Source organism: Haliotis cracherodii, unplaced genomic scaffold (assembly GCF_022045235.1).
Source record: "Haliotis cracherodii isolate W230 unplaced genomic scaffold, xgHalCrac1.p SCAF_3, whole genome shotgun sequence".
Taxonomy (NCBI): Eukaryota; Metazoa; Mollusca; class Gastropoda; order Lepetellida; family Haliotidae; genus Haliotis; species Haliotis cracherodii.
In genome coordinates, this window is record NW_027266286.1 from 1,071,890 (window position 1) to 1,099,533 (window position 27,644).

General features: G+C 41.1%; 2 protein-coding genes across 5 annotated transcripts in view; one reads left to right on the forward strand and one right to left on the reverse strand.

Moving 5' to 3' along the window:
• Positions 1 to 27,644, forward strand: part of LOC139473796 (activating signal cointegrator 1 complex subunit 3-like) — a 228,620-nt gene that overhangs the window by 68,444 nt on the left and 132,532 nt on the right. The window lies entirely within an intron of this gene.
• On the reverse strand, positions 341 to 11,410 carry LOC139473886 (uncharacterized). Of its 4 annotated transcripts, none has more exons than XM_071256677.1 (7): positions 11,330 to 11,410; positions 8,786 to 8,895; positions 7,916 to 8,197; positions 4,945 to 5,289; positions 4,196 to 4,417; positions 3,768 to 3,843; positions 341 to 3,343 (listed from the first exon to the last, which is right to left on the reverse strand). In XM_071256677.1, exons 2-7 carry the CDS (start codon positions 8,871 to 8,873, stop codon positions 3,223 to 3,225), a joined length of 1,134 nt encoding a protein of 377 aa, XP_071112778.1. In that variant the 5' UTR covers positions 8,874 to 8,895; positions 11,330 to 11,410; the 3' UTR covers positions 341 to 3,222. The 4 variants fall into 4 exon arrangements, with proteins under 4 accessions (XP_071112778.1, XP_071112780.1, XP_071112777.1 ...); XM_071256679.1 differs by lacking the exon at positions 11,330 to 11,410 and adding an exon at positions 9,596 to 9,912 and having other exon boundaries at positions 3,768 to 3,840; XM_071256676.1 differs by lacking the exon at positions 11,330 to 11,410 and adding an exon at positions 9,596 to 9,908.

The following is a 27,644-nucleotide window of genomic DNA, read 5'->3' on the forward strand; positions in this document are numbered from 1 at the left end:
CTGGATTGTCTGGGCCAGGCTGGATTATTTACAGGACAACAAACAACTATTAGTGTTTCACATTCCGCACAGGTGTGTGTTAGGATGTCTGATGTTCTGAGCTAGCATTGGGCAGTGGGGTAGTCACATGGGTACAGTGTGTGGAGCCCATTTCTAGTGTCCCCCGCGGTGATATTGCTGAAATATTGCTCAATGTGGCATAAAACCAAACTCACTCACTCACAATCAACAAGGAGGTTTTACACAGGTCCAGTAATCACAATCAACAAGGAGGTTTTACACAGGTCCAGTAATCACAATCAACAAGGAGGTTTTACACGGGTCCAGTAATCACAATCAACAAGGAGGTTTTCAAGTCAACATTTTATTATGCCCTAGTACAAAGATATGAATATTCATTGTCCATTCAGTCAAAGCAAAACAAGAACTCGTGATAATTAGTAAACAAAACAACTGAGACAGAATAAACAACTTGTGAATGTACCGTGGACCCACCGTCTGTGATCTGCATCAAGATGCCTTTGCAAACACAGATATTTCTCCCTTTACACTAAAACCTGGCAGCTTCATTCTGATAGAGATTTGACAGTTTCTTGTTTTTTACATTAAAGAATAATATTCAAAATTAAATTTTAATGACATTTGTTACTTTTTTGATAATTTCAAACTCTGAAAGAACTGCTTTATGGGGAAATAGTCTTAAAACATTTCTTTTGGAAAGTAGTATCTTGGATGCACGATGTAGAGGTTTGTGGGTGCCCCCTGGTGGGTACCTGATGCAACAGATGAGACGTGAGCGATTAAAAAAACATGGAGAATGTCTTGGAATGAGAAACTAGTACACTCACTGGCATAGTATGAGAACTAGTACACCCATTGGTTGACGATGAAAACTAGTACACCCATTGGTTGACGATGAGAATTAGTACACCCATTGGTTTAATATGAAAATTAGTACACTCATTGGTATAGTATGAAAAAGTAGTATACATTGATTGAATATTGTTACCAGTACACTCACTGGTTGAATATCGGAACCAATACACTCATTGGTTGAATATGGTATCTAGTACACTCATTGGTTGAATATGGTAACTCGTACCTCATTGGTATAGTATAACAACTAGTACACTCATTGGTTGAATATCGGAACCAATACACTCATTGGTTGAATATGGTATCTAGTACACTCACAGGTTGAATATCGAAACCAATACACTCATTGGTTGAATATGGTATCTAGTACACTCACTGGTTGAATATCGGAACCAATACACTCATTGGTTGAATATGGTATCTAGTACACTCACTGGTTGAATATCGAAACCAATACACTCATTGGTTGAATATGGTATCTAGTACACTCACTGGTTGAATATCGGAACCAATACACTCATTGGTTGAATATGGTATCTAGTACACTCACTGGTTGAATATCGAAACCAATACACTCATTGGTTGAATATGGTAACTGGTACACTCACTGGTTGAATATCGGAACCAGTACATAGGATGGTTGAAGATGAGATTGGGGTTTATCTAGAGATGCTGATGAGTTGATATTCTTCTCTGCAGTCATTTCCCAATTCCTGTTGTCATAGTTACAACTAATGGTATGGCTGTGTAGAGGTGACTTGTCCTTCACGGGAAACAGGACTGGTATCGGGAAACAGGACCGGTATCGGGAAACAGGACCGGTATCGAGGAGGAAGAGGTTTGACGACTTAGTTTTATATCATTACATTGAATGCAATGTTGAAAAGCCTCAAAATTGAATATACAAACTTTAAAAAAAAACAATTTTGAATTTTTTCCCAATATGCTTTCAACTCCAATAGTTAAATCTAAATTTAAATTTGTTTAAATTATTGAATGTGTTACAGCGAGGTTTGAATGAACTTACCATTGTGAAGATTTTTTAATAAGGTAAAAAATGAATAAATTTCAATCACTGAGTTTGTTGGCTCAGAAACCCTGTGTATGTTCGGAAACAGATGTCGGGATCGGATGTGGAATAAAAAGTCAATATAATGAAGGGAAGAGCAGGCTAGATATAATGAAGGGAAGAGCAGGCTAGATATAATGAAGGGAAGAGAAGGCTAGATATAATGAAGGGAAGAGCAGGCTAGATATAATGAAGGGAAGAGAAGGCTAGATATAATGAAGGGAAGAGAAGGCTAGATATAATGAAGGGAAGAGCAGGCTAGATATAATGAAGGGAAGAGAAGGCTAGATATAATGAAGGGAAGAGAAGGCTAGATATAATGAAGGGAAGAGCAGGCTAGATATAATGAAGGGAAGAGCAGGCTAGATATAATGAAGGGAAGAGCAGGCTAGATAGCGCGATGACTGATATAGGGATCCAAGCAGACATGGTGTCGGACAGAAGCCATGTTTATTGGTGCATGGAGACATGGGCGTGAGATAAGTTAATATCTACAGTGGAAGCTAGAATAAGTTATGTTTCAAATATTTACACTCTCATGACATTGTTTTGCCCTTGTTTGAGCAAATCATTCATTTCCATGTCGGCATGGCCAACACGCCAGTGTTCATAAATACAGTGCTTATGTACAACACATGGTATACAAAAATAGGGAATGATCCTTGTATCACAGACAATGTGGCATAGTTCCATCAGGGGACACAACTCCGCTTGTCCTGATGAGCTTGGTATTCTGACTAGACCATGGTTTCTCTCATGGCATGATGATGATTATGATGATGATGATGATGATGATGATGATGTATATAGCACTAAGATTGCACATGTTGCCCTTTGTCCTGGCAGGGAGTACAACAGTGTTGTACGGTGTCTATTTCACATGAGTAGCACATTGGCACTCTGTGGCACTCTTGTGTCACTGTGTGTAGAAATGTTTAACCTATGTCCAACAGTGTCCAACATGCTCTCTTTAACCCCTTTGAGGTTATGAGTCTCTGAAAGGGTTAATCTTGCCCCTAGTGTTCACAGGCACTTGTGGTGACGTTCGTCACTTGCATATGACGTGTTGATGATGGAGATTGCTCCGCAGCTATTGATGAAGATTGTGTCAAATTCTGTGTTTCCAGTCACAATATCACACAGTATGGTCTGGACGGTATAGCGACGGCACAGCGACGGCATAGCAACGGCGTATCTATGACAGCTGTACTAACACACTTCAGCCTACCCCAGTGCTGAGCACCTGAGTCTATCTGGCAGTAGACATAGTTGCAATGTCAGCAGTGGTAGTAGTCCACCTCCACTTTGCATGCGTTGAAGTCGCCGCTGCTGCGGAACGCTGGGTTTCTGTGATCCAGGAACTGATCTTTGTCCTGATAGTAGCGTCGCTCTTTGAACCTGGAGGAGGAAAAGTCAAAATATTTACTTATTTGAAAGACATTTAAATATTGGTTATACTAAGACCTTGACCGAGTCTATGTTTTTATGAAAAACTGTTAAATGTTCATGCTCTCTACCGTTTGTGCTTCCAGTGTTTAACTAAGGCCAAAGGGAGAGAACTGGTTGGTAAACATTCTAAAACATGGGCGTTTTTCTGGACTTTGTGCTTATACAGCATGACAAGGGGGAGATGAACACAAGTTTCCCCATGGTGTAGACATGAATATGAGGATGTAACATGTATCAACATACCAAACCCAAGATTGGTGTAGAAAAACATTATATATCTTTCAGCACCGTTATTCATAAGCAAACCAGAATTTTGTTGCAAATATTGAGGTGTATTTTTGTCATACGACCAGCAGTTGCCATGTTTACTCACCATTTGATGACGAGGAGTGTGAGGAGGATGATGAGGATGACACTGAGCGTCCCGATCACACCGCCAGCGATGGCTGCTGCAACAGACAGGGCAATGTCATTATTCAGGTCACAGTTAATAATGTACATATCACACATCAGGTCACAGTTAATAACGTGTATATCACACATCAGGTCAAAGTTAATAGCGTGTATATCATGCATCAGGTCACAGTTAATAACGTGTATATCACACATCAGGTCACAGTTAATAACGTGTATATCATGCATCAGGTCACAGTTAATAACGTGTATATCATGCATCAGGTCACAGTTAATAACGTGTATATCACACATCAGGTCACAGTTAATAACGTGTATATCATGCATCAGGTCACAGTTAATAACTTGTATATCATGCGTCTGACTGCTAGAGGAGGTTGCACTCACCGAATGGAAGGGAGGATTTTGTGTTGCCCTGGGTGACAAAGTCGCGGTACACTGGTATAGGTGTGGCCGTCGTGGTCGCTGTCTGGGTCATGGGAGCAGGGTTGTGGGACCTGTCCGTCAAGCCAGCGAGCAGTCTGGATGTTGTAGATTCACCTTGTTGCTTTGTAGATTTCTTTCTGTCACCGATGACTTTGGTTGTGGTGGTAGGCAGTGGTGGGAAGGCTGATGAAAGAAAAGTCACATCAATGGTTGTGTCTTTGCAAGATGCTGACAAATGGTGGGTGTGTTCTAGGCGTCAGGATGATCGGCTTTACTTCTGAACTTTTGGAAAATACCCTGATTTTAGTGGTGTAGTAATCTATATATGGAGTTGTGTTGTGTTGTGTTGAATGTGTTGAACAATACACGAGGTAGATCTGGAGGCTTGACTAGGATGGGGTGGTAGGCTAGTGGTTAAGGTGTTGGCTTGTCAAGACCCAGGTTTGATTCCCATCACAACTCACTCACTGGGGTGACTGTGTGAGTGAGTGAGTGAGTTTGGTTTTACGCCACTTTTAGCAATATTCCAGCAATATCATGGCGGGGGACACAAGAAATGGACTTTACACATTGTACCCATGTCTGGATTCAAACCGGGTCCTTGGTGTGACGAGAGAATGCTTTAACCACTAGACTACCCATCTGCCCCACGTACTCACAAATAATGTTGCATTGTGGGTAGAGACTAGAGAGTTACATTTCAAACCTACCTTCATAATACAACCAGAATCCTTTGCTCTTGCTGTCAGACCCAGCTTGTAGTTCGATCTCCAGGAAGTTGCTGTACGTCTTGTAGGTGTCGTTGGCACGGCGACCGCACAGGGTGATGCTGTGGAACTTGTCGTTGAAGTACATCCAGTCAGCACAGTCCGTCTTGCCTTTGGGCTCCAGGTCCATGTCGATGATGTGGAGCCGGATCTGCTGTGTTGGAGCCACTTCAATGGAGGTCTTACAGTTCTGGGCCTCGTGGTAGTTGTTAGGGTACCTCGGGGTAGAGATGTACCCATTCTGGGCTGTCAGCTGGGGAAGGCTGCAGATATCATTTGTCACAGTGGCTGAAACAAACAGGTGTTTTATTATTTTGATATTGATTTTGTGTGTTACATGCTAGCTTCTGATTGGTTAAGGAGCAGGCAGTTATTTTTCATGCAGCCACCTCATGTAGCCTGCTCCGTTGAGAAATCTATCGGAACACACCCTAGGTAGCTTGCTTATCTTGCATAAGTATCGTTGAGCTGATATGAACTTCTGTTTATCTGAATGCAATGGGTGAAGGGAAGCAACTTGGTTCATTTTCGTCTGTGTTTACGTTAGTGGCAGATTGTTGTCAGTTTCATCTAACTGTAGTTTAATAGTTTTCTTCGTATTTATTCTCTCAACTGAGGTCGAGATGTATGTTCAGATATGAAGGGCAAGGTTACCAGATAAACAAGCAACTTACTCCAAGAATAATTAGTAATTTCATTTCTGACCCAATTGTTGTCATTTATTACATTTAATGAAATCTTTATGTTTTTACTTTAATTTCATCTTTAGGGTTTGTAAACTACAAAATATTTACAAGTGGACCACTGAATGCTGTTATATGTTGATATTTAAAGACTTATCCCCTGCTCAGTGAACATACAGCTTTAACTGAAAGTATGGAGAAATTGATACTTTCAGAATATGAAATTAATAATCAAATTTCACAAATACCTGTGAGAGCAATAGTAAGATCTTATCTGTTTACTCCGTTAACTAACCTTTATTCGATTGCATAATGTATCATATTAAACATATTTTTGTATGTAATTTTTTAGAATGGCATTCTTCTGAATTCCTAAAAACTGTGTATCGCGGTTGGCCGAGATTACCAAGATAGTGCCTGTCTGTGTGAAACGTCATCCTCCAGGAGAACGTAGATTGTAGAAAGAGAAATGACTAATAATGTAGTCAAGATCTGTGATAACGCGTAGACATCACTCTTGCATGTCTTCAGGGTGGAGATAGTGTTATGACTGCACTGTTTGTGGTATGCCGCTGCACACAATATGAATAAGCAATGAGGGTTGGCAATAAAGATCCCAATCAGATCTGTGTAACATGGGTCTTGTACTTTCCACCTGCCTCACCCTCTCCCCTCCTCTCCCCTCCCCCTCCCCCCTCAACCCCTACACACATCCCTCTACCCAGCTGTCTGAGCACAGGTATGCTGCAAGGTGAAGGTCGTCTGGCAGCTGGCGTGTTCTGGGCCGGGGAGACTATTGTTGATGGTTCACTGCTTGGGGCACAGCAGGAGGGATAAAAAAATGTGCGACACACCGACATCTGTCAGTTCTCAAACATTTTAAATCCTGCTATCTCACTCAGGTTGTACTGTGGGGGAAATTCTATTAAAAAATGTTCTTGACAATGAAGCACTTCTCAGTTGCCTCTTTATGCCTGTTATAAATTGATGAATAATTTTCACATTGTTTTCTCACTTTAACTATATGTTGTATTTTAGGTTATTTTTTATAAAATCATGTTTTAATCAGTTGGCTTATATTGATTCAATTTAACATGTTTAAAATGCTAAAAGAAACTGGAAATGTAATATCTTAAATGAAATGTACCAAACAAATTCCTATTATTTGAACATAATCATGACTAGATTCACCAGTTTTTTGTAATCCTACATCTAAGCCTCCCTGCTCAGCATAACAACTGTTCAGCATTACAACTGTTCAGCATTACAACTGTTCAGCATAACAACTGTTCAGCATTACAACTGTTCAGCATTACAACTGTTCAGTATTACAACTGTTCAGCATTACAACTGTTCAGTGTCAAGGACTAGGTAGTGATGAGATATAAATATGTACGGAATAATCTGCATAGATAGTCTGAGACTGAAAACACCTGTGATGTAACGCGAATTAGCCGGACCCAGTCAGCTGGGAGACGCATGCGAGGCCTGGGCCGGGAGTTGGCGCCAAATGGCCTAATCTCATAAAGCATGGAGATAACACAGCAGGTAGCCAAGGAGAAGAGGTAGTGTTTACCTTTGGCTCCTGGCCATGAGGGGGGACCTGCATTGAGGGGGGACATGGGGGACGTGGGGAGGTGTACACCGTGCGCCGTGAGTGTTGTATGTCAACACTGTAGTGGAGTACAGGAATAACCGACATAGCGCTGCCAATCATAATTTGTCACAACATTGCTGCACTTACGGTGTGCCCCGGTGCCAAAAAACGGTGATATTAACCTGTTATGTTGCCAATGTTGATAACTTGCGTCAGAACTGGGGCAATGCACTCTGAAGAGAGGGTAGTTTTGTTTATTTCCAAACTTGATACAGAAGTTCATGTTGAAAGGGAGGCTTCCTTCTCTGTGACAGCCGAATGTTTTTAGATAAGGTTATTTATGTGTTTGATGATTTTGAAAATGCAGATCCTGCTTTTTTGTCTGACACTAATCTATTTTAAGTGGGGGAAAATGTTCTCTCATGCCACCGAAGTATTGCGATGTTTTAACTGTCAGTGGGCAAAAAATAAAACAATCCTGAAATTTCATCTTCCCTAGTTTGAGTACCAACCTGGTACTTTGTCTAAGATTTAGAACCCTGACAGTTTGGGTGTAGACCTCCACATCACCCCCTCCTCAACACACACACACAGAAAGTTCATGGTCCTAACATAGGAGGAAAAAATACCCTACCTGGAACACACTCGTATTCCACCTGGAAGTAGTTGCTATAGCGACCACAGGACTGGATGAGGCTCCCGTAGGTTCCTGTGGGGAGGTTGATGCTGCAGGACTCGCGCCCCACACACGGGTAGTTCTCATACTCAGGGAGGGTGCAGTCCCCCTCTCTATACTCGCAGGAATCAGTTGGGGAAAATCCATAGAATGCTTTAAGTATCCGGACCATGGCGCCGGCGCCACACACAATGTCAATGGACTTCTGTGTACTGTTGAAACAAGCTGCCAGCCTATCCCCTGGAATAATAAAACACTTTTGATAAGAAAATTGTAAAACTCTTTTGATAAGAAAATAATTAAACTCTCTTATTAATAATATAATAAAGGACACAATAAGAAAAACAAAAAAACTCTTGATAAGAAAATAATAAAACTCTCTTAATAAGAAAATACTAAAACACTTGATAAGAAAACATTGTGGCTAACTCAAATATTTTATTGAACACAGGATTGATTTTACAAGATACAATCTTTCTTCCCATGTACATAGCTATGCATGAATGTTCAGACATTAGGGGGGCTGGAGAATGAATACGGCAGATGTGTATACACAGTACATCATTGTATGCCTGGCATAGAAACGAGGTACATGTCTAGTAAGGTGACTCCAGTGTGTCCTGGGTGTGGGAACATTGACATTCATCATTGTCTCTAGAAGCACTATTCCAACATCAAACCAGAATCAACGTATACAATTTTGAATAAATATGGTGTTATTGTTGTGCTACAAGAGTACCGGCTGGCGTCAGGAATGTGCACAGCTGGGGTGCGGCAGCATGCACATCATGCTGCACTGCGGCGACGGAGATGTGGTGTACGACTTACCGTGTACTAGGGAGAGCCAGGAGATGAATGTAATGGCCGTCAAGACGCACAGGTTACTGTGAGGCATCTTCACTTGGTGTTTACCCATGGTTCCGTTACATCAGTTGGTCCTGCAGCGAAATTAAACATTTGTCAGCATCAAACACAAACAGAAAACAAGCCTTGATCCTGAACACTTGCATCTGAAACGAGTATTGATTGAAGCATTGAACAGTTCACAATGCGATATGTGACGGCGGTGTTATGGATTGAACGGCAGCATTAATTCAATGAATTGTGTCATGGTTTGTCAACAGGGAGCTGTGCAGGTACAACTGGATGGTCGGCGCCTGCTGGCACTGGCCCCAATAAAATAAGATACAATGTGGAATGTCTGCTAACCACAAACACGACAAGCCCCTGCACTGTCAGATTGTAATCATTTGCCAAAAATCACAAGCTTCCTGTGGTAGAGCTGGGAGAAAGATGTGCCTGGCGATAATTACCAGCGGCCATCACAAACAGGGCTTGTTAGGTCCTACCCGGTCCTAGAATATATGTATTGGATCCTCAAACAGATGTAGGGTCCTAGCACAGGTGGAATTGGTTGTTGTACCAAGTTGGACCGATGAGAAGGAACATGTGTACACTACACACAATCAGGTGAAAACAACAGACGGCAACGAGCCAAGTTGGCTTTTACCGACACAAGCAGTGTGAGGCTTGAACTGCAGCAGTGTTGTGCAGCAGTGTTGTGCAGGCCCACATCCAGACAAGGTGTAAACACAGTAGTACTATACAGCAATCCCAACATCAGAGCCAAACACTCACCCTCTCGCTCTCAAGTCTATCGTGGACTGAATAACGTCTGCTTGCTGCTCCAGCTTTTATACCAGCAGGCTCGTGCCAGCAGATTGTGGCTAATTAGAGCAGCAGGGATGTTTACACTGGCTATCTGAGCTTCCACTCGCTGGCCTGCCTGCCTGCCTGCGCATGTGCCGCTTCACTGGCCAATTCATCACCCAGCTCTCACTGTCCAGTAAGGAGCCTAGGATTCCTTTGATCTGCTAAGGTGTAAGACTGAATCCGCATCCCGTTACAACCAGGGCTTGTGAGCTGGTCTACGAGGAGACTCTGTTCCACCTGTCCCCGGCCCCAAATTACTCTTTGATGTTTGGCGTGTGCGGGTAACATGAAGGCAATAAAGGGTTCAGCTCCCCTTGTTTGATAAGTGTCGAGTCTCGAGTCCTGGCTCCCTACAGGAACAACAGACAGACGCAGTGTACAGCCCCGGGCAACACCTGGTCGTGTGCCGGCTCGGGGCACTGTTATCAGCTATAATGGGCTTTGTTGTTTCGGCCCCTTTACTGCACTCGTCTTTTGTTAGCTGAAGGGGCAAAGAAGGAGGGATTCACAAACAGTTCATTGTTTAGGCACACTCCAAACACGTGCCACAGGTACAGGCCGGTGAACCAGATCGGATTTAGAGAGTGACTTGACGCATGCTTGCTGTTAGATGACATGCCTCACCCTCCTCTCTTTAAGGAACATTTTAGTATAGCATGTGTAGGTTGGTGTTATTGAACCTGCTGCAGTATGCTGGTAGCTTTTGAGACATACTTTCAAAGTTGTGTTCAGCCCACTCGCTCTGATGGAAGACATGATGCACTCTCCGGAGCAGACGGGAATTCTATCAAATGTTTCATTCAGCTCACTGCAGCCTTGCTAGGTGACTTACTGAAATAACACTGATTACAGAAAATACTCTCTGTCACAGAGTATGCTTTACCATCTTGAGTTTTATGATAATGATGATGATGATGATGATGATTACAGAAAATACTCTCTGTCACAGAGTATGCTTTACCATCTTGAGTTTTATAATAATGATGATGATGGTGTTGATGATGATGATGATGATGATGATGATGATGATGATGATGATTACAAAAAACACTCTGTCACAGAGTATGCTTTACCATCTTGAGTTTTATAATAATGATGATGATGATGATGAAGATTATGATTACAGAAAACACTCTCTGTCACAGAGTATGCTTTACCATCTTGAGTTTGATAATAATGATGATGATAATGATGATTTCAATGGAGTCTACCGGGTTACAATATATATCAACATGTTTCTATTACTTCACTTTCTAATACAGCATCGAGAGAGGATTAATAGATCATTCATAGTTCTGGTCACCGGTTCTTGTTCTACGATGACATGAGATGAGACTCATGGTTACAGTCAATTGACATCAGGCACTTTGTTTTAATGGACGTTAGGGATAATCACTTAGTCAACCAAATATCTTTCAGCATATAAGGTTATTTTTAATATACAATAGGTAAGTTACATTCTGTATAAGCTTATGGTTGTTGCTCACAGCAACACATTTTCAGGCGAGAGTAACCTACCTGACGTTACTCTACAGTTTTATTACTGTCACACGTGGTCCTCCAGTTTTATTACAAACACACGTCTGTAACACAGTACAACACCCGTCCCTCAGATCAGTGGAAACCCCAGCAGCCTAATATGAACACTAGTTTACTCACTGAATCAGTGTAGTCCCCAGCAGTAAATCTCCCAATGTGGCCCTCTAGAGAACCCTTGCAAAATGATTTCCATCTCACAGCAATCGACAGACCCCAGCCTGTAGGTAGCGTTACATTGCGTCCAGTAACCACTAGAAATGCAGTATTGAATTATTGATAGCTACAGACTGCAGTGTGACTTATCTCAGTACGTCAAAACTACTCCTGCTTTTGGTGAGTGCACAGCGTGAGATATAAGGGACTATCTCACCGGGGATATATGACGCTGTATCCACCCTGTAATCCCCTGGCCTCTGTCCCCTATTGTTACGAGTGTTATCACACCTAATCATGTCTTACACCTGATCATCCATACCACATGGCATGGCCTTCCATTGACTTGATCTCCGAAGTGGCCCAACTTGAACACAGTTCTACCTGCCCCACCTGGCTAGATTCAAGTGTGGCCAAACTCTGTAGTGTTCCCAGGCTGGCCGAGCTGGTCACATGGGAAGGCTTGAGTTTCGGGGCATGTCCACACCAACTCCTACAGTGGTACATTCGCAACTGTTATCTTCCGTGTAGATATCATATTTCATATCCTAGGTTTGTTTATGTAAACTATGCAGTTAAAGATCTTATAATCAAATAGCACGTTAGGCCTTGCTGGCAGTCATGTATAAAGCTGGTGAAGTGCCCGTGGCTGTAACTGCAGTCTTGAAATGTTTTAAGTTATTATCAGCAGATATATTTGACAGTTTCTCATAATATTTAATTTCTAAATGAGTTATTATGTCCTTATATATCCATACATTTGTTTCTGTTATGATCTCTATTTTTAAAAACGGTGTAAAACAATACTCACTCACTCACTGTTATGATCTATGCTATAATACATTAAACATATGATGTCATTTAAATAATTAAGCATTATCTTTTCACAATGCAGAGGAAACTGTATCAGGTGAAAAGCATAATATTTAATCCATTGTTGAATACATGGTGAAAATGCTAATCTCTGTGGTTGTATGCAATAATACTGGATGTAAAACACAGCCTGGCAGGACACCACTGTCTGATCGTACTCCAGCCACTGAAATGTGCCAGTACTACGAGAGTCAGTTGTGTACCCACATCACATACAGCGCAGCACATGTGGCCGTCATTACCTGTTCTAATGTCATACACCTGGGCTTAATGGCCTTTTGAAGGCCAGGTAGAATTGTTAATAAGACGAGCGAAACCTTTATCACTGTTACAGTCATGTTGTTCTCAAATATGCTGGCCTGGGTTTCAATCAAGTTGGAACCTTTTAAATGTTATCCTTGGTTTTATGAAGATTTAAATTCTTTCTTTTTTTATGAATCATAACCTGAAAGATCCTTTGTCAGGAATATATTTTTGTATGTTTTGATATGTTGTAAGTTTGATATCTTAATTTTTGAATTTATTCTTTCACATTTTGCATTTGTGGAGATCTCATTAATGAAATGTATTTGACGTTAACCTTTGAAAGACTATGCCCTAATTAATCTATGAAAGAATATGTAATCTATCAGCGATTGTCTGACAATACAACTACCAGCCACGGGAAGTAAAGCACATTGTTATGGGAATTTACCAGTCACACCTTTAACAAGCAGGTGCTTGAAACAATGCCACCAAAGGTAATCCCACAGACAGATGCTTGTTTAACACCTGCAGGGCTGATTAACACCTCTGCTGCTAACCCTAAGCTGCTTCAAGTTGTTTGTGTGCAAACCATGTCTTCATTGTCAGCCCATTAAGAGTTGATACCTGTGTTTTTACACCTGTATGATCACAATGACTTCGTTTAGACTTTGTCTGTCGTCGTGCCCTGACCTTATGTTTGTTTGTTGTATGGTTTTAGTTACTAAATATAACTGTTCATTTTTAATCAGATTAAGTATATCTGCCGACAAGTCTCCACATAGACGGGAGAGACTGATTGGACTTGTGGATGTTCCCTATTGTTTCAATTCAACATTGATTGACACTGCGTTGATGCTACAGAGTTTTAAAAGCCACATAAATATAGTTAAATTAAGTAATTCATGAAATTTTAACTTTTGACAAGTCAATATGTTGAAGATAGACCCATTATGACTGAAAGTGTACGTAACTACATCTGATCCATTACTGGTAGTTTATGTGTTGTTGTTCAATGATGAAATAACTTGGTTGTTTTATGACTTCACAATGACTACTAGGTACTGGTTGAATGTACCAAATGTTATATACTACTCAAAAGTTGTTAAGGAACACCTGATTCTTTCATATGACCATAGTAAATCTGACAAGTCATAACAGATTAACTATAATCATATGAAAGAATCAGGTGTTCTTTACTTCTTTTGAGTAGTATATTTGGGATTACACTTTCTCAAATTGTTTAACTCTTTCAACACCAGTCAACCAGAAGTGTTTACTGCTGGGACACCGAGTTCCCAGAGACTCTTGTTTGATAGATGAAGCCAACATTTATCAAAGAAAATACCTGCTTGTAAAATATATTTGCTACTACATGTTATGCACCATTTGAAAGGTCTGATCCTATGGTTTATAAATAAGAAAGTTATATTTTTCACATTATTTCAAATAATGCATTTACTACTTAATTAAATTCGTTGTAAATAAAAAATGTACGCTAACACGTTGTTAACATCCAGATTAAGGACCAAGGAAGCGAAAACTTGACGATTTTCGGCAAATATATGATTTCATAACATCCACGTACCTATTTCTGTTTTATTTTCATTGTTTATGTTATTGGAAAATCATTTTAAAAAGAATTATAAATAGTTTCTGTCATCAACCATTTCCCGATAACAGCGACTGTCCGCTCAGTAAAATGAAGAAATACCCCCGTTTTCAAGGTTTCGTATGAATAAAAGGTTTGTCGAAGAATGGCATATGACACATCGCTGGAAAGCTTTTTCCTTTATCTACACGCTCGTAACATCGACTGTTTTTTTCCCGTAGTTATAACAAGCGATTTCATTGGATTAAAATTGGTTTCTAATGACGCTTTCTTGCTGAAATCTGCTACAAGTTTCATGATTGGTCAATTTTGAGCACGTGACCTAAGGCAGCCAATCAAATTACAGCTGTGATACCAAGCTCGTGTTCGATAAATTACAGAAGTTTGCGAAAGAATTTTGTTAAATCGTGTTATTCTGAATGTTTTGAGCAGTAAATCACGATATATATTAAAAATATGGAACTTCGTGAATGTATCATGCTAGATTACGAGCTGTGACAAAGATTTTTCATGCATATATTTTTGCATTAAACATCGTGTCCGAGCCGAGAATTCAAGGCGACGAAAGCAGAGATGTCATTTGACTTACATTACACGCGATCGCCTGAAAAGATGGAAATAATAACTTAGATGTAAGTTTGATTACTTTTAGATATATTTTTGTTGATTTTATATATTACTTTGTATGATATATTTAAAGATTTGTTTAAAATGTCTCTATTTTCCTCTTTGACGTGTTCGATGTGAACCCGTTATCGAAATGTGTGTCCGAGAATTTTATTTTCAATAACATCGCGGGAAATAGTGAATAATGTTTTAATTTAAGGATAAAAAATGTTAAATTGAAATGGAATATGTATTTCAGATATTGTGAAATGTGATAGATTTAATAAATGAATGATATTACAGGTAGGTCCATAAAAATATAGTACTATTTTGACGTTACTACAGCTTGGCCGGATAACCGGCCTGCGGTGTCTGGGGACTCGATGCTTCTTGGCCGGATAACTGGCCTACTGTGTTGAAAGAGTTAATAGGCAATCCTTAGAAGTTGATGGATGACAAAGTAGACACAATTTATGGATAATGACTTCAATATTTTACTGTAATGCCTGATACAAATATATCCCGTACAGCCCATGCAAGTCTATAATGTTACTGCAGTATCTGAAAATGAAGAGACTCTCTGGGCTCCTTTTTAGTACATTTTTATTAAGATAATTTAACAACTGTATTTTTCTGAAAGATATGTTCATTTCAGAGACTAGATGTTAGTTTATGTAATTGGCCATTACGGTAAAATACAGAAGTTATTTTCCATAAATTGTGTCTACTTTTGTACACTGTCTTAGAAAAGCACAGATTCTAGCACCTTTGGGGGTTGAGTCCCTTACGGCATTCGAACTCATACTCACTCATTGTTAGTTTTAATCAGTTTGAAGATCTTCACCGTGAACTATTCTAAATCAAGATGTGTCCTGTCAATAAATATACCACTAAACGTTATCATGCACACTCCGTTGCGTGCAGTAACATGAGGTATAGGCGTATTATTTCTTGTCACAAGAGCCAGCGTAGATATTTACAGACCTTTCATTAAATTTACACTTGTTTACGATGTCGCTGACAAAAACTGGCCATTGATTTCTACTTGTGATCAAACTAACCAGCTGACATTCCTATGCCGACATTGTGGTCGAGGGAATGAGTGAAATATTCATCTACATTGATGTGCGTCTCGGTTGAATGACTAAGTACTTTCTCAAGAAGCATGAAACAGCCGTACGGATGGTGGGAAACTGTCTCCAACTTTTGTTGACAAGGGACGTTAATTACCTGATTGCCATTTGTCTATCTTTAGAATGAAGTTTCTTTGTACAAGGTAAATGTACCAAACAGCTACTTCTCGTTATGGTTATTTGTTGGAGGGTCTGATAATTAAGTTTTGTCCACACTGACAGTCATGGCTGATCTGGAGGAATCATTTCTTAATTCCGAGGGTTTGATCTAACGATTGTCTGGAAAAGTTTTATTTTTGTTTTTATTCCCCAGGGACATCAGTATGCTTTGTTATGATGACTAAGCATGGGGTGGGGCAGCCTGACAGATCAAGCGTCTGCTTGTCACACCAAAGACCCTGGTCGATTCCCCACATGGGTCACATACAATGTGTGAAGCCAATTCCTGGTGTCTCCCGCTGTGATATTGCTGCAATACTGCTAAGAGCAGCGTAAAACCTCAGTCACTCACTCACTCACTCACTCACACAGTCACTCACTCACTCACTCACTCACTCACTCACAATTAAGAGTCCACAAAACTGGCAAGACAGATGATTTATTAAAAATAAACTTCAGCATTTCAATTTGGACTTTCTTGTAGCTTCTGAAGAAACTATTTTACATTGTTGCAACATTGTTTACCTAGTACTGTAGTAGATAAAAGTGATGGAAAGAGAATTAACTTATTCTGACAGCACAGCAAGAATATAGTGTTGTTGAGATCCGACAGGAAGACTTTGCCTCCAGCACCTTCTCCATGCCTCCATTGTATCTGATGGTGGGAAGTGAGTTCCCAGCTCAACAAGTATGTTTTGTCTGTAAATAACAGAATCCCCAATGAATCCCTGACATCAGCTATTATATATATACGTCATGGCTTGCAGCATTGTTTAGTCAGTGATAAGACAGCTCTGCCCCATATCACAGCCACTAAGTTTTCTGTGAAAACAGCAGTGAGAATCCTGGTGTTTGAGAGATAGTCTTCATGAAGATACTCATTGTTGCAACAGTTGGAAAGATTTCTGACATTCTTTACAAAGTTCAAATATTCTTCTCCATGAATTACACTCTGCTGGAATATTGCAAAATGTGGTGTAAATCCCAACTCACCCACCCAACTCACCCTACCAACTCATCCACACAACTCACCCTACCAACTCACCCACCCACTATCACTCATCCAAATTATTGTTGGTCAGTGAAGGTTGTGCAGTGCTGTCTCCATGCTCAGTTACCTGTGTGATGATAGCAACCATGTGAATTGTTGTACTCTAACTACTACCTACTGTTTTTAACAAATTCCTCTTACATCAATCTTATCAAGATCTCAGCTATAGGGTTAAATGATACATCAGCACACCCGTGCATTGTGAGTTTTTATGTGATGATACGATACACGATATGGTTTTTCTATATCGATACAAGATGATACACTTGCTAAAATAAATTACTCACTATTCGTTTAATGACCCCTGGCGATTTTGTCAGTCAGATATTGCAAAATGTGTTGTAATTAGCATTTCAAGTTCACTAATAAAAATAGCCACAACGAACATGTGTCTACAGCTAGCTTTTCCTTCTGAACCTGCTCTGAAATATTTATTGTCAAGAAGTTTCCATGTGATTTGTCATAAATATGCGTACCGCGATATGTATCGTATCGTGACCTATGTATCATGATACGTATTGTTTCATGACCTTGCTGTATTGTTTCACCCTACTCAGCTACAGTTTGCCCGATTTGATATGTATCGTATCGTGACCTATGTATGTCCTGTCTGTGGCAATCCCTGCTAAACTGACTGCACAGTAGGAATCGTAACAGACACAAAATGACGCTTCTCTTCCAAATCTCATTAAATGCAGCACAGCGTGAAATCTTGTTTACTGACCAAATACCAGCTGACCATTGTAATCTACAACAGAATGACACATTAATTTGACACATTGACTTAACAGCATGTGCGTGTCAAAACAAACGGCCATTAGTGAATATGTTAATGGCAGTTAGATGGAATCTTTGTTGTCCATATGTCAGGGCTTGTTGATTAGGCCAGCATTTAGTGTTTACCGATATCACCGCCCAGCGCCGTTGTCTGGTGGGGGAGTGACAGGTAGATAAGACTAATTAACAGATACACTTGTCCACCTGGATAAGGTGAGCTACAGCCTGTGTTGAGTCGCGGGGTTATCTTGGGGAGATAGGGGTGTAGGGAGGTGATGGGCCCTTGAAAGCGTGAGAGTTGTCAGTGGTAATAGTGTTTATTTTATCTGGTTTGTTTAAATAGCTTTGCACTGACTGTTTCACTGGAAATGGCTTGCATGTGTAGATGAAGAAAATTGAATCTTTGATATTTTTACGTCGCTAGATGTTAAAGGTCAGAAATGGAGTATATTGTGTTTTGTTTGAGGGTTTTTATTTTGTAAGTTCATATTTTAATCCTGTAAATAAATAGATCCTGCAGCTTGAAGACTCCTGACATTGTTTTCCCTGACCGTGTGGGAACATCGGCTCACATGGGACACCCACGGCAGTGCTGGAGAGTGTCAGCACTCAAGAAGTTTTATAGCACAGAACACACTCATAGGACAGGGTGCAAACCAGTGACAGCATATATAGCAAGACCTTTAAAAAGCCATGTTTCTACTAGTCCTAAGGATGCCTTAACTACTGGGCAGTTTGACAAGGACTACAGGATAAGTGCCAATTTCTAACGCTGCAAACTTAAGCTACGTTTGGGAGTAAATATAATTATATGCATGAAAGGTAGATATACATAATGTACATTATACAAAGAGATATTACATATCATTTTCATTCACGGTACATAAAGGTTTATATATATCATAAGGTGGCTGGCAGCGCACACTTACTGTAGATACTGTAGTGATAGGTCACAATAGTTGCAGTAAAGATTTAACGTCATATCTAAACGTTTTCTGCAAGATATGTTCTTTTTATACACATATCAGAGATATTTTTTGTAACGGTTTTGCATTTTCAAAACAAGGGTCCAAGATACTTGTTATCATTTTGACAGCTTAGTAAATCTAGTGTTTGAAGAAGGTGATCTGATGTCTCCCATGTGTCTCCTTTGTGTGGTGTCCTTGTACCGTGCCACCACAATAGCAGTAATGTCGTACAGCAACACACAGGCAGGTCATCTGCCTGGTCCCTCCTTTGTGTGGTGTCCTTGTACCAGACCACCACAATAGCAGTGATGTCGTACAGCAGCACACAGGCAGGTCGTCCCCCTGGTCCCTCCTTTGTGTGGTGTCCTTGTACCAGACCACCACAATAGCAGTGATGTCGTACAGCAACACATAGGCAGGTCGTCCCCCTGGTCCCTCCTTTGTGTAGTGTCCTTGTACCAGACCACCACAATAGCAGTAATGTCGTACAGCAGCACACAGGCAGGTCGTCTCCCATGTGTCTCCTTTATGTGGTGTCCTTGTACCGTGCCACCACAATAGCAGTGATGTCGTACAGCAACACACAGGCAGGTCGTCCCCCTGGTCCCTCCTTTGTGTAGTGTCCTTGTACCAGACCACTACAATAGCAGTGATGTCGTACAGCAGCACACAGGCAGGTCGTCTCCCATGTGTCTCCTTTGTGTGGTGTCCTTGTACCAGACCACTACAATAGCAGTGATGTCGTACAGCAACACACAGGCAGGTCGTCTCCCATGTGTCTCCTTTGTGTGGTGTCCTTGTACCAGACCACTACAATAGCAGTGATGTCGTACAGCAGCACACAGGCAGGTCGTCTCCCATGTGTCTCCTTTGTGTGGTGTCCTTGTACCAGACCACCACAATAGCAGTGATGTCGTACAGCAACACACAGGCAGGTCGTCCCCCTGGTCCCTCCTTTGTGTAGTGTCCTTGTACCAGACCACCACAATAGCAGTAATGTCGTACAGCAACACACAGGCAGGTCGTCTCCCTGGTCCCTCCTTTGTGTGGTGTCCTTGTACCAGACCACCACAATAGCAGTGATGTCGTACAGCAACACACAGGCAGGTCGTCTCCCAACTCTTGTCAGGACATTTGGCATTTAGTTGTCAACTCGTCAGGTAACAACCTGAGTCTTGGAGAAAACCTGTTTCTGTTGAGCCATCTGTAGCTGGCATTGTTGGGAGATGTTGGGAGATGTGTTATCTGCCTCAGATGAGGGGATGTGCAAGAGCCCTGCATGTCGCAGTGTCCGACTTGTTGTCGTGCGGGTACTAGGATATCCTCCAAGTGTATGTTTACAAACAAGACTATGTCAGCTGCATGTGTTTTATGTTGTTACCGACACTGATCAGATGGAGCCCACGTCAGTCCTCATCAAACAGCTGTACACTAGACCCTGTGTCACCTCAGTGTCATACAGACCCTGAAACTAATATATCCAATACAGCCCATGCAAGTCTATAATGTTTGGCAAGTCTAGATTAGTGCAGTACTTCAGTATTTGAAAATAAAGAAAGTCTCTGGGCTCCTTATTAGCATATTTTATTACCATAATTTAAGAAGTGTTCTTTCTGTAAAATATGTTCATTTCAGAGACTAGCTGCTAGTCTACTCCGACATGTGCCGGTGACAGTTGTAAATCTTATTTATCAGCGACGCGCCTGCAACAAGCCTGCAATATTTACATCAATCAGACACTGAAATCATAGATGATTGCAATACACAAGCCTCTGATTGCCACCAACACTCTGTCAGCTGATTGCTTCTGTCTGTGTGAACATAAAGCTGGGGGGATGCAGTTGAGGCTCTGGATGCTGGGTACAGCCGTGTTTATGTTGAGGGGGATATGCGATTGAAGCAGGGTGACCAAGTACAAAGATGGGTTCAGAGATTGATGTAATGGCCGGATCGTGACAACATCAGCACAAGATTCAGTACACGAGACATGTTGTTTTCCACCAATTATGTCAAGTCGAGTACAGTACTTGTACATGGCAACATCACGGTTGTATTGACAATTGTTCTGGTAATATTGGATTGGTGGATGATATGTAAATATGTTAAAAAAAACACAAAATGTTTTCAGATGCTGCTACTGTAGAACGAAACCAATCTTACAACACATTATCTGTTCTAATTCAATTATTTAAGTTACTTAAACATTTTGGTAAATACTGGTTTCTCAGCAACAAGATATTGAGTCCTTATTCTACATCCGAATCAGTAGGCACAACATCGGCATATCAACATCTTCTTATTTGATTTTCAAAATGTAGTGCCCAAACTTTAAAAATATCTGTGTGTGATAATTCTATGTGAACTTAATGTTATCACAAATGTATTTATGTGGAAAGTGTCAAGGTAGAATAATAATTTATAAAAAATGTATTATCACCGGAGTAGGATAAACTAATCTGAACAGTGGCCATAGTTGCAGCGAAGGTGTAGCGTGAACAGATGTCACTGCCGTCATCCTCAGCTCACCAGCATTAACTCGTAAAAGTCATAAGACCGATATCGTACAATAAGATGTAAATAATTGAATGATTATCATGGAAATGTCATCCTAGATACTGCAGCTGTAACACAACACTGATTTCCACATGAATATTTCACCCGCTTGTCCCCCCTGTAAGCACTGACTGGCCCACTGCAGTGTCACGCCACACTGACAAACATGTCAGATATTGATAAGGCTTTTAATTGTGTTCAAAAATTAATTCAAATTATGAAGATTATTTTACTCACGAGTTTATTAAAAGGGAGATGTATGTTTAAATGTAAATTATATTCCAGAAAAGTGTCAAGGTGTTGATGTATTGCCAGTGGTGTATTTGGTACACAGATAAACTAGGTGGTTGGGTGGTTGATAAGCAGAGTGTTTGATAAGCAGGGTGTTTAATATATAGGGTGTTTTATTAAGCTTGGTATTTGATAGGCAGGATGTTTGATAAGCAGGGTGTTTGATAGGCAGGGTGTTTGATAGGCAGGGTGTTTGATAAGCAGAGTGTTTGATAGGCAGGGTGTTTAATAAGCAGAGTGTTTGACAGGCAGGGTGTTTGATAAGCAGGGTGTTTGATAGGCAGGGTGTTTGATAAGCAGGGTGTTCGATAAGCAGGGTGTTTGATAGGCAGGGTGTTTGATAGGCAGGGTATTTAAGCGCTAAACATTAGAATAAAAACCTCGGGTTCATTCAGAATGTGTAGTGAGTGAGTGAGCATAGTTTTACGCGGCTTTTAGCAATATTCCGGGGGACACTAGAAATGGGCTTCACACATTGTACCCATATGGAGGAATAGAACCCAGGTCTTCGGCATGACGAGCAAATGCTTTAATCACTAGGCTACCCCACCACCCCTTAGAATGTGTAAAGCCCATTTCTGTATATGAGTTCCCCCCACCACCACACACACACACCCACACACCCCTGCCTGGGTCTCTCTGCACCACCCACAACCACTCTCTCCTTGCCCCTGACTGGGTCCACGTGCCAGCCATTAGACCACACTCAGCCTGTAATCTAGTCTAAATCCTGCAACCATCCCCTCTCTTCTCTAACATCTTGGGCCATGTACCGCCAATTACCCCATTAGTCTGCAAGGTAAGGCTGTGTTAAGTTATCCCCTCAGCCTCCCCGTGACCAGTCTCCCACAGTCTGTCCACGTGCCACCAATTACTCCTCAATCAGACAGTAATTTAGTCAGAAACTGTCCAAGCTCTGCTCACTCTGCCTACATTCATTCACATGCTACCAATTACCCGCATCAGTCTCAAAGGCACTACTGTCCTCAGCTTGGCCCCCCACCCCTCCCATCCGTCCCCGTGCCACCAGATGCAGTAAGTACCATAGACTAACATTTAATCTATGAAATCTTATATTACACAATATCCTTCTTGACTCAAAAAATAATAAAAAATCCCTATGCTGATTTCATAGAGCTAGCTACAGCAGGCTAGACATGCTTTTGTATGCATTTCTTGATTGTGTTTTTTTTTCCATAAAATAAATATATTCCACAGTCATGGTGCAGGTGTCCTATGTCTGTGGTCAAACAGCAGGTCAGTGGCTAGACTTGCACAAGTCTCTAAGGCAATGATTATTACTTTAAATCATAATTTCTAGATTCTGTAAATAATAAGAACAAGTTGTCCCCAGATAAGATAATATAAGATAATATGTATTGTAGAAACATTCCCTTACAGAACAGATGCAATTTTTAAGTGACAAAACTTTATGATTCATATATACATATATACAGACATACAGACATATATACATGCATTCCTGTAAACGCTATGTACTGTCCACACATCTAGACTTGCCTATTGGGAGGGTAGAACAACAACACATCCATGGACTTTTCTTACAGTACAGTCTTAGAGCAAGGCTAGTCAGTGGCCATCATCACAGACGATGACAAGAACCAGCTGACCTGTGATTAGTGCATGTTTAGCAGACCTGGCCGGGGCCACATCCCAGTCATAATTTACATCAGCTCCACGTGCTGGCTCCACGTGCTGGCTCCACGTGCTGGCAACACTGTCCTTCCTGTTGTTGTTACTGTAAGTGTGGCGCTAATCTCCCAGAGTCCCATCTCTCATCTTCTGGACTCCCCAAGTCTGAGCACCGTGTAAAGCCTCCAATGTGAGGTGTTGTCTGGGGATCTACTTGTCCCCATACAGGCCTCATTAGCTCGTTAAACTGACCGTTGCGGTGGACTTTGATGTGTCCACCTTGTTAGGTACCCCCTAGAGAGGAGGTGATTGACTGACCAATCTAACGGACTTCAAAGTCCAGGCGATCAGTTGATGGTCACTAACCCCATTCATTAAAGTTGGAGAGTTAAGTGTTGAGTGTTTACTGTTAGACCATGGGTCAGCCTTGAATTATGGGCTCTTTGATGAAAACAACAGTCATTCAGACGCTCACTTTCTAGGATGTGATTGTCATCCATAATGTCTGAAGATTTCTTGTTAATTTTGACAGGACATGGATAAATGTCTAACCGAAAATGGATGAAATTATGAAATTATTATAATATAAAATTATTGTTTTTGTCTTTGAAATTATGTGTATATAGAGTCCCTGTATCCAGTGAAACTCAGATGCCCTGTGAATGCCTGTTAACCCTGTGAAACTCAGTTAGCCCTGTGAATGCATGTTAGCCCTGTGAAACTCAGATAGCCCTGTGAATGCCTGTTTGCCCTGTGAAACTCAGTTAGCCCTGTGAAACTCATTTAGCCCTGTGAAACTCAGATAGCCCTGTGAATGCCTGTTAGCCCTGTGAAACTCAGTTAGCTCTGTGAAACTCAGATAGCCCTGTGAAAGCCTGTTAGCCCTGTGAATGCCTGTTAGCCCTGTGAAACTCAGTTAGCCCTGTGAAACTCAGATAGCCCTGTGAAAGCCTGTTAGCCCTGTGAAACACAATTGATTATCCCTGTGAAAGTCTGTTAGCCCTGTGAAACTCAGTTAGCCCTGTGAATGCATGTTAGCCCTGTGAAACTCAGTTAGCCCTGTGAATGCATGTTAGCCCTGTGAAACTCAGTTAGCCCTGTGAAAGCCTGTTAGCCCTGTGAATGCCTGTTAGCCCTGTGAAACTCAGTTAGCCCTGTGAATGCATGTTAGCCCTGTGAAACTCAGATAGCCCTGTGAAAGCCTGTTAGCCCTGTGAATGCCTGTTAGCCCTGTGAAACACAATTGATTATCCCTGTGAAAGTCTGTTAGCCCTGTGAAACTCAGTTAGCCCTGTGAAAGTCTGGTGGCCCTGTGAAACTCAGTTAGTCCTGTGAAAGCCTGTTAGCCCTATGAAACTCAGTTAGCCCTGTCGGTGCAGGCCCACACCCCTACCCTCTCCTCCCCATCCCTACTCTGACACTCAACACCCCCTCTTCCTTTCGCAACACCCTTATTTTACCCCACCCCCACCCCCACCCACATCACCCACAGCCACATCATCCACAGCCACACCAGCCCCACCCACACCCCCACCCACACCCACATCATCCACAGCCACACCAGCCCCATCGTGGCACCTCTACTTCCTTATGACCTTGACCTCAAAACTCAGCTTCCCCCACCTGCCAAGCCCCCCTGTAATTACAGCACCCCACTCTCACCTCCTGCTGCATTAGCGCAGTACTTCCAGTGCATACAGATTACGGAGATGACCAGAATATTGATTTAATTTGCGAAGTCATCCCAGATATGCATGATAATTTCTGTATCAGTGTTAAATACAGAAGCAGTTATCGAAATGAAGATTAACTACATTTACTGTGAAATATGAAGTAAATGCAAAGAGCATGTGTTCCGGTAGGGAAATGGTAGCGTGGTGTTAGTACACCCTGCTGCTATATTGGTAATGCAGGGTTGAGGAATATTACACTTGTGGGCCCGAGGGCAGGATCTGTGAAGAATTAGCCAGCTATTTGTACCTAGTCTGACCCCAGTAATTACCGGTATATTCAGTGACCAATATTCCACATATATCTCAGTCAGCAATATTCCACATACATCTCAGTCAGCAATATTGCATGTATATCTCAGTCAGCAATATTCCATGTATATCTCAGTCAGCAATATTCCATGTATATCTCAGTCAGCAATATTGCATGTATATCTCAGTCAGCAATATTCCATGTATATCTCAGTCAGCAATATTCCACATACATCTCAGTCAGCAATATTGCATGTATATCTCAGTCAGCAATATTCCATGTATATCTCAGTCAGCAATATTCATTCTACTTATGTCTCAGTTGACAATATTCCACATATATCTCAGTCAGCAATATTGCATTTATATCTAAGTCAGCAATATTCTACCTATGTCTCAGTTAACAATATTCCACCCACTACAGTTACTCCTGCTCAACAGCAACCTCAACTACAACAACATTGTAGAACTACTTTGACTGCAGACACTTGAACAAGCTGAGATCTTGTAGGATCATCTGAGACCTGTAACCCATCCTTCTGTGAGGTTCTAGTGTCCGCTCCCATCAACATTTATAGCTATTTTCTGGGAAGTGCACAGTGAGCCACTAATTATGTGATTAGTTAATTAAGTGTGTCTATTAGTCAAATCTGTTGCAGTTTAGAGGCAGATCAGGTATCCTCCTAGGTAGAGTTAGCTCACCTAGTCAACCTCAACCTCTTCCTGGGCCAGCTAGGTTAGAGTTAGCTCACCTAGTCAACCTTATCCTGGGTCAGCTAGGTTAAAGTTAGCTCACCTAGTCAGACACTGAACCTGGGCCTGCCAGATATAGAGTTAGCTATAAGTTAGCTATAAGTAACCTTATAAGTTATACCATCAACCTGGGCCAGCTAGGTATAGATGTAGCTCACCTAGGCAGAGATTTAACCAGAGTAAGTCAAGATCAGAGTTACAACATTTGTATAATTCCCTCGATTGAACTCTAACACTAAGGGGACAATGTTCTAAAAGTATATTATCAGCATCCCTTTGGTAATGATGTTCCAGTTAAACAATTCATTGAAGAATGTTGATTGTTTGATGATTGTATCATTTCACTTTCCAACCAAGAATCCATCCTAAAATCTGTTATTGAATTATATTAGCTTGTGTTATTGTGTTGTGGGAAGAGAGTATAATTATTGAGTATTATCAGTATTAAGTATCAAAACTTAAAAATAAGTATAGTGAAATGTCCATGACTTTGCATTATAATTTTCCATGAAGAATACTTTAATAGTTTTGTCATCTCATTTGTGATTGATCATTAATTCATCATGGATTACCTTTCAAACCAATAATCAACCTTAATAGTTTCATTTCCCAAAACAATGTGTGTGAAGGACGGGTTCAACAGCAGGGTTCACTCAGTGCACAAAGTGATCTTAGCGCTACGACTATTGTAAGCCTATGTTAATTTTAAAGTAATGGAGTTACGATCATCTAAGCACTAAGATCGCTTTGTGCCAGACGGCCCAGGTCTGCTTGTGACTCAGGGACTGGGGGGAGACGGGGTTGGGTGGGGCGGGGGATTCTGCAACTGTCATGCTGAGGGCCGACTCTATTGATTGAATGTTACAATCCCAGTTGACAAGGACTTCTTGAATGAATGTACGAAGGTGTTCGATCTTGTCACTCAACACTCAGGGGGGTCACTGTGTTGGCAGTAGGGGGTGGGGAGATCAATGTGAGGGGTGAGGGTAGTGTATGGTCGGGTGGGGTACTCTAGGGTCACTAAGAAAGGGGGTTGCTGAGGAAGATACTGTTCCCATGCAAGGTCAATTGACATTGGCAACAATTTATCAATATGTTTCACAAGCTCTCATTTGAATGGTTTTGTAGTTAGGTGAATCAAAGAGATATAATTATTGATGATTTATTGCAGCAGTGTTTATAGAACATGCTGGAAGTGGAGTATGCCCTTCAAACAACAAATGTTGGAGGGACATTTATCATCAACTAGGTGGCAAGGTGTAGGAGTGGGTGACATTTGTGAGAAATATGGTGTTTGGGACTAGATATCTCTTCACAACATGTCCTTCACACAACAAGTTGATCAATTTGTAACTTAAGTAGTAACCATATATTTTTTCAAAAGTAGAAAGAATTATTTGAAGAATGTTGTATTTGTTTCTGAATGTTTCTTCAACCCCAACTTTGGCAGCTTTCTGTACAAGATGTTTATGTGGTCATAATTTCAGTTTTATTACTAAGTTTGTAATTGAGGTCAGTTCAATCCTGACATATTTTTTAGCCATCCTGTGTCGTGGTGTTCTGACCTTGAAAATCAGTAAAACAATAATGAAAAAAGAATGTATTAAGAATCAGTCAGTCTCTTAATC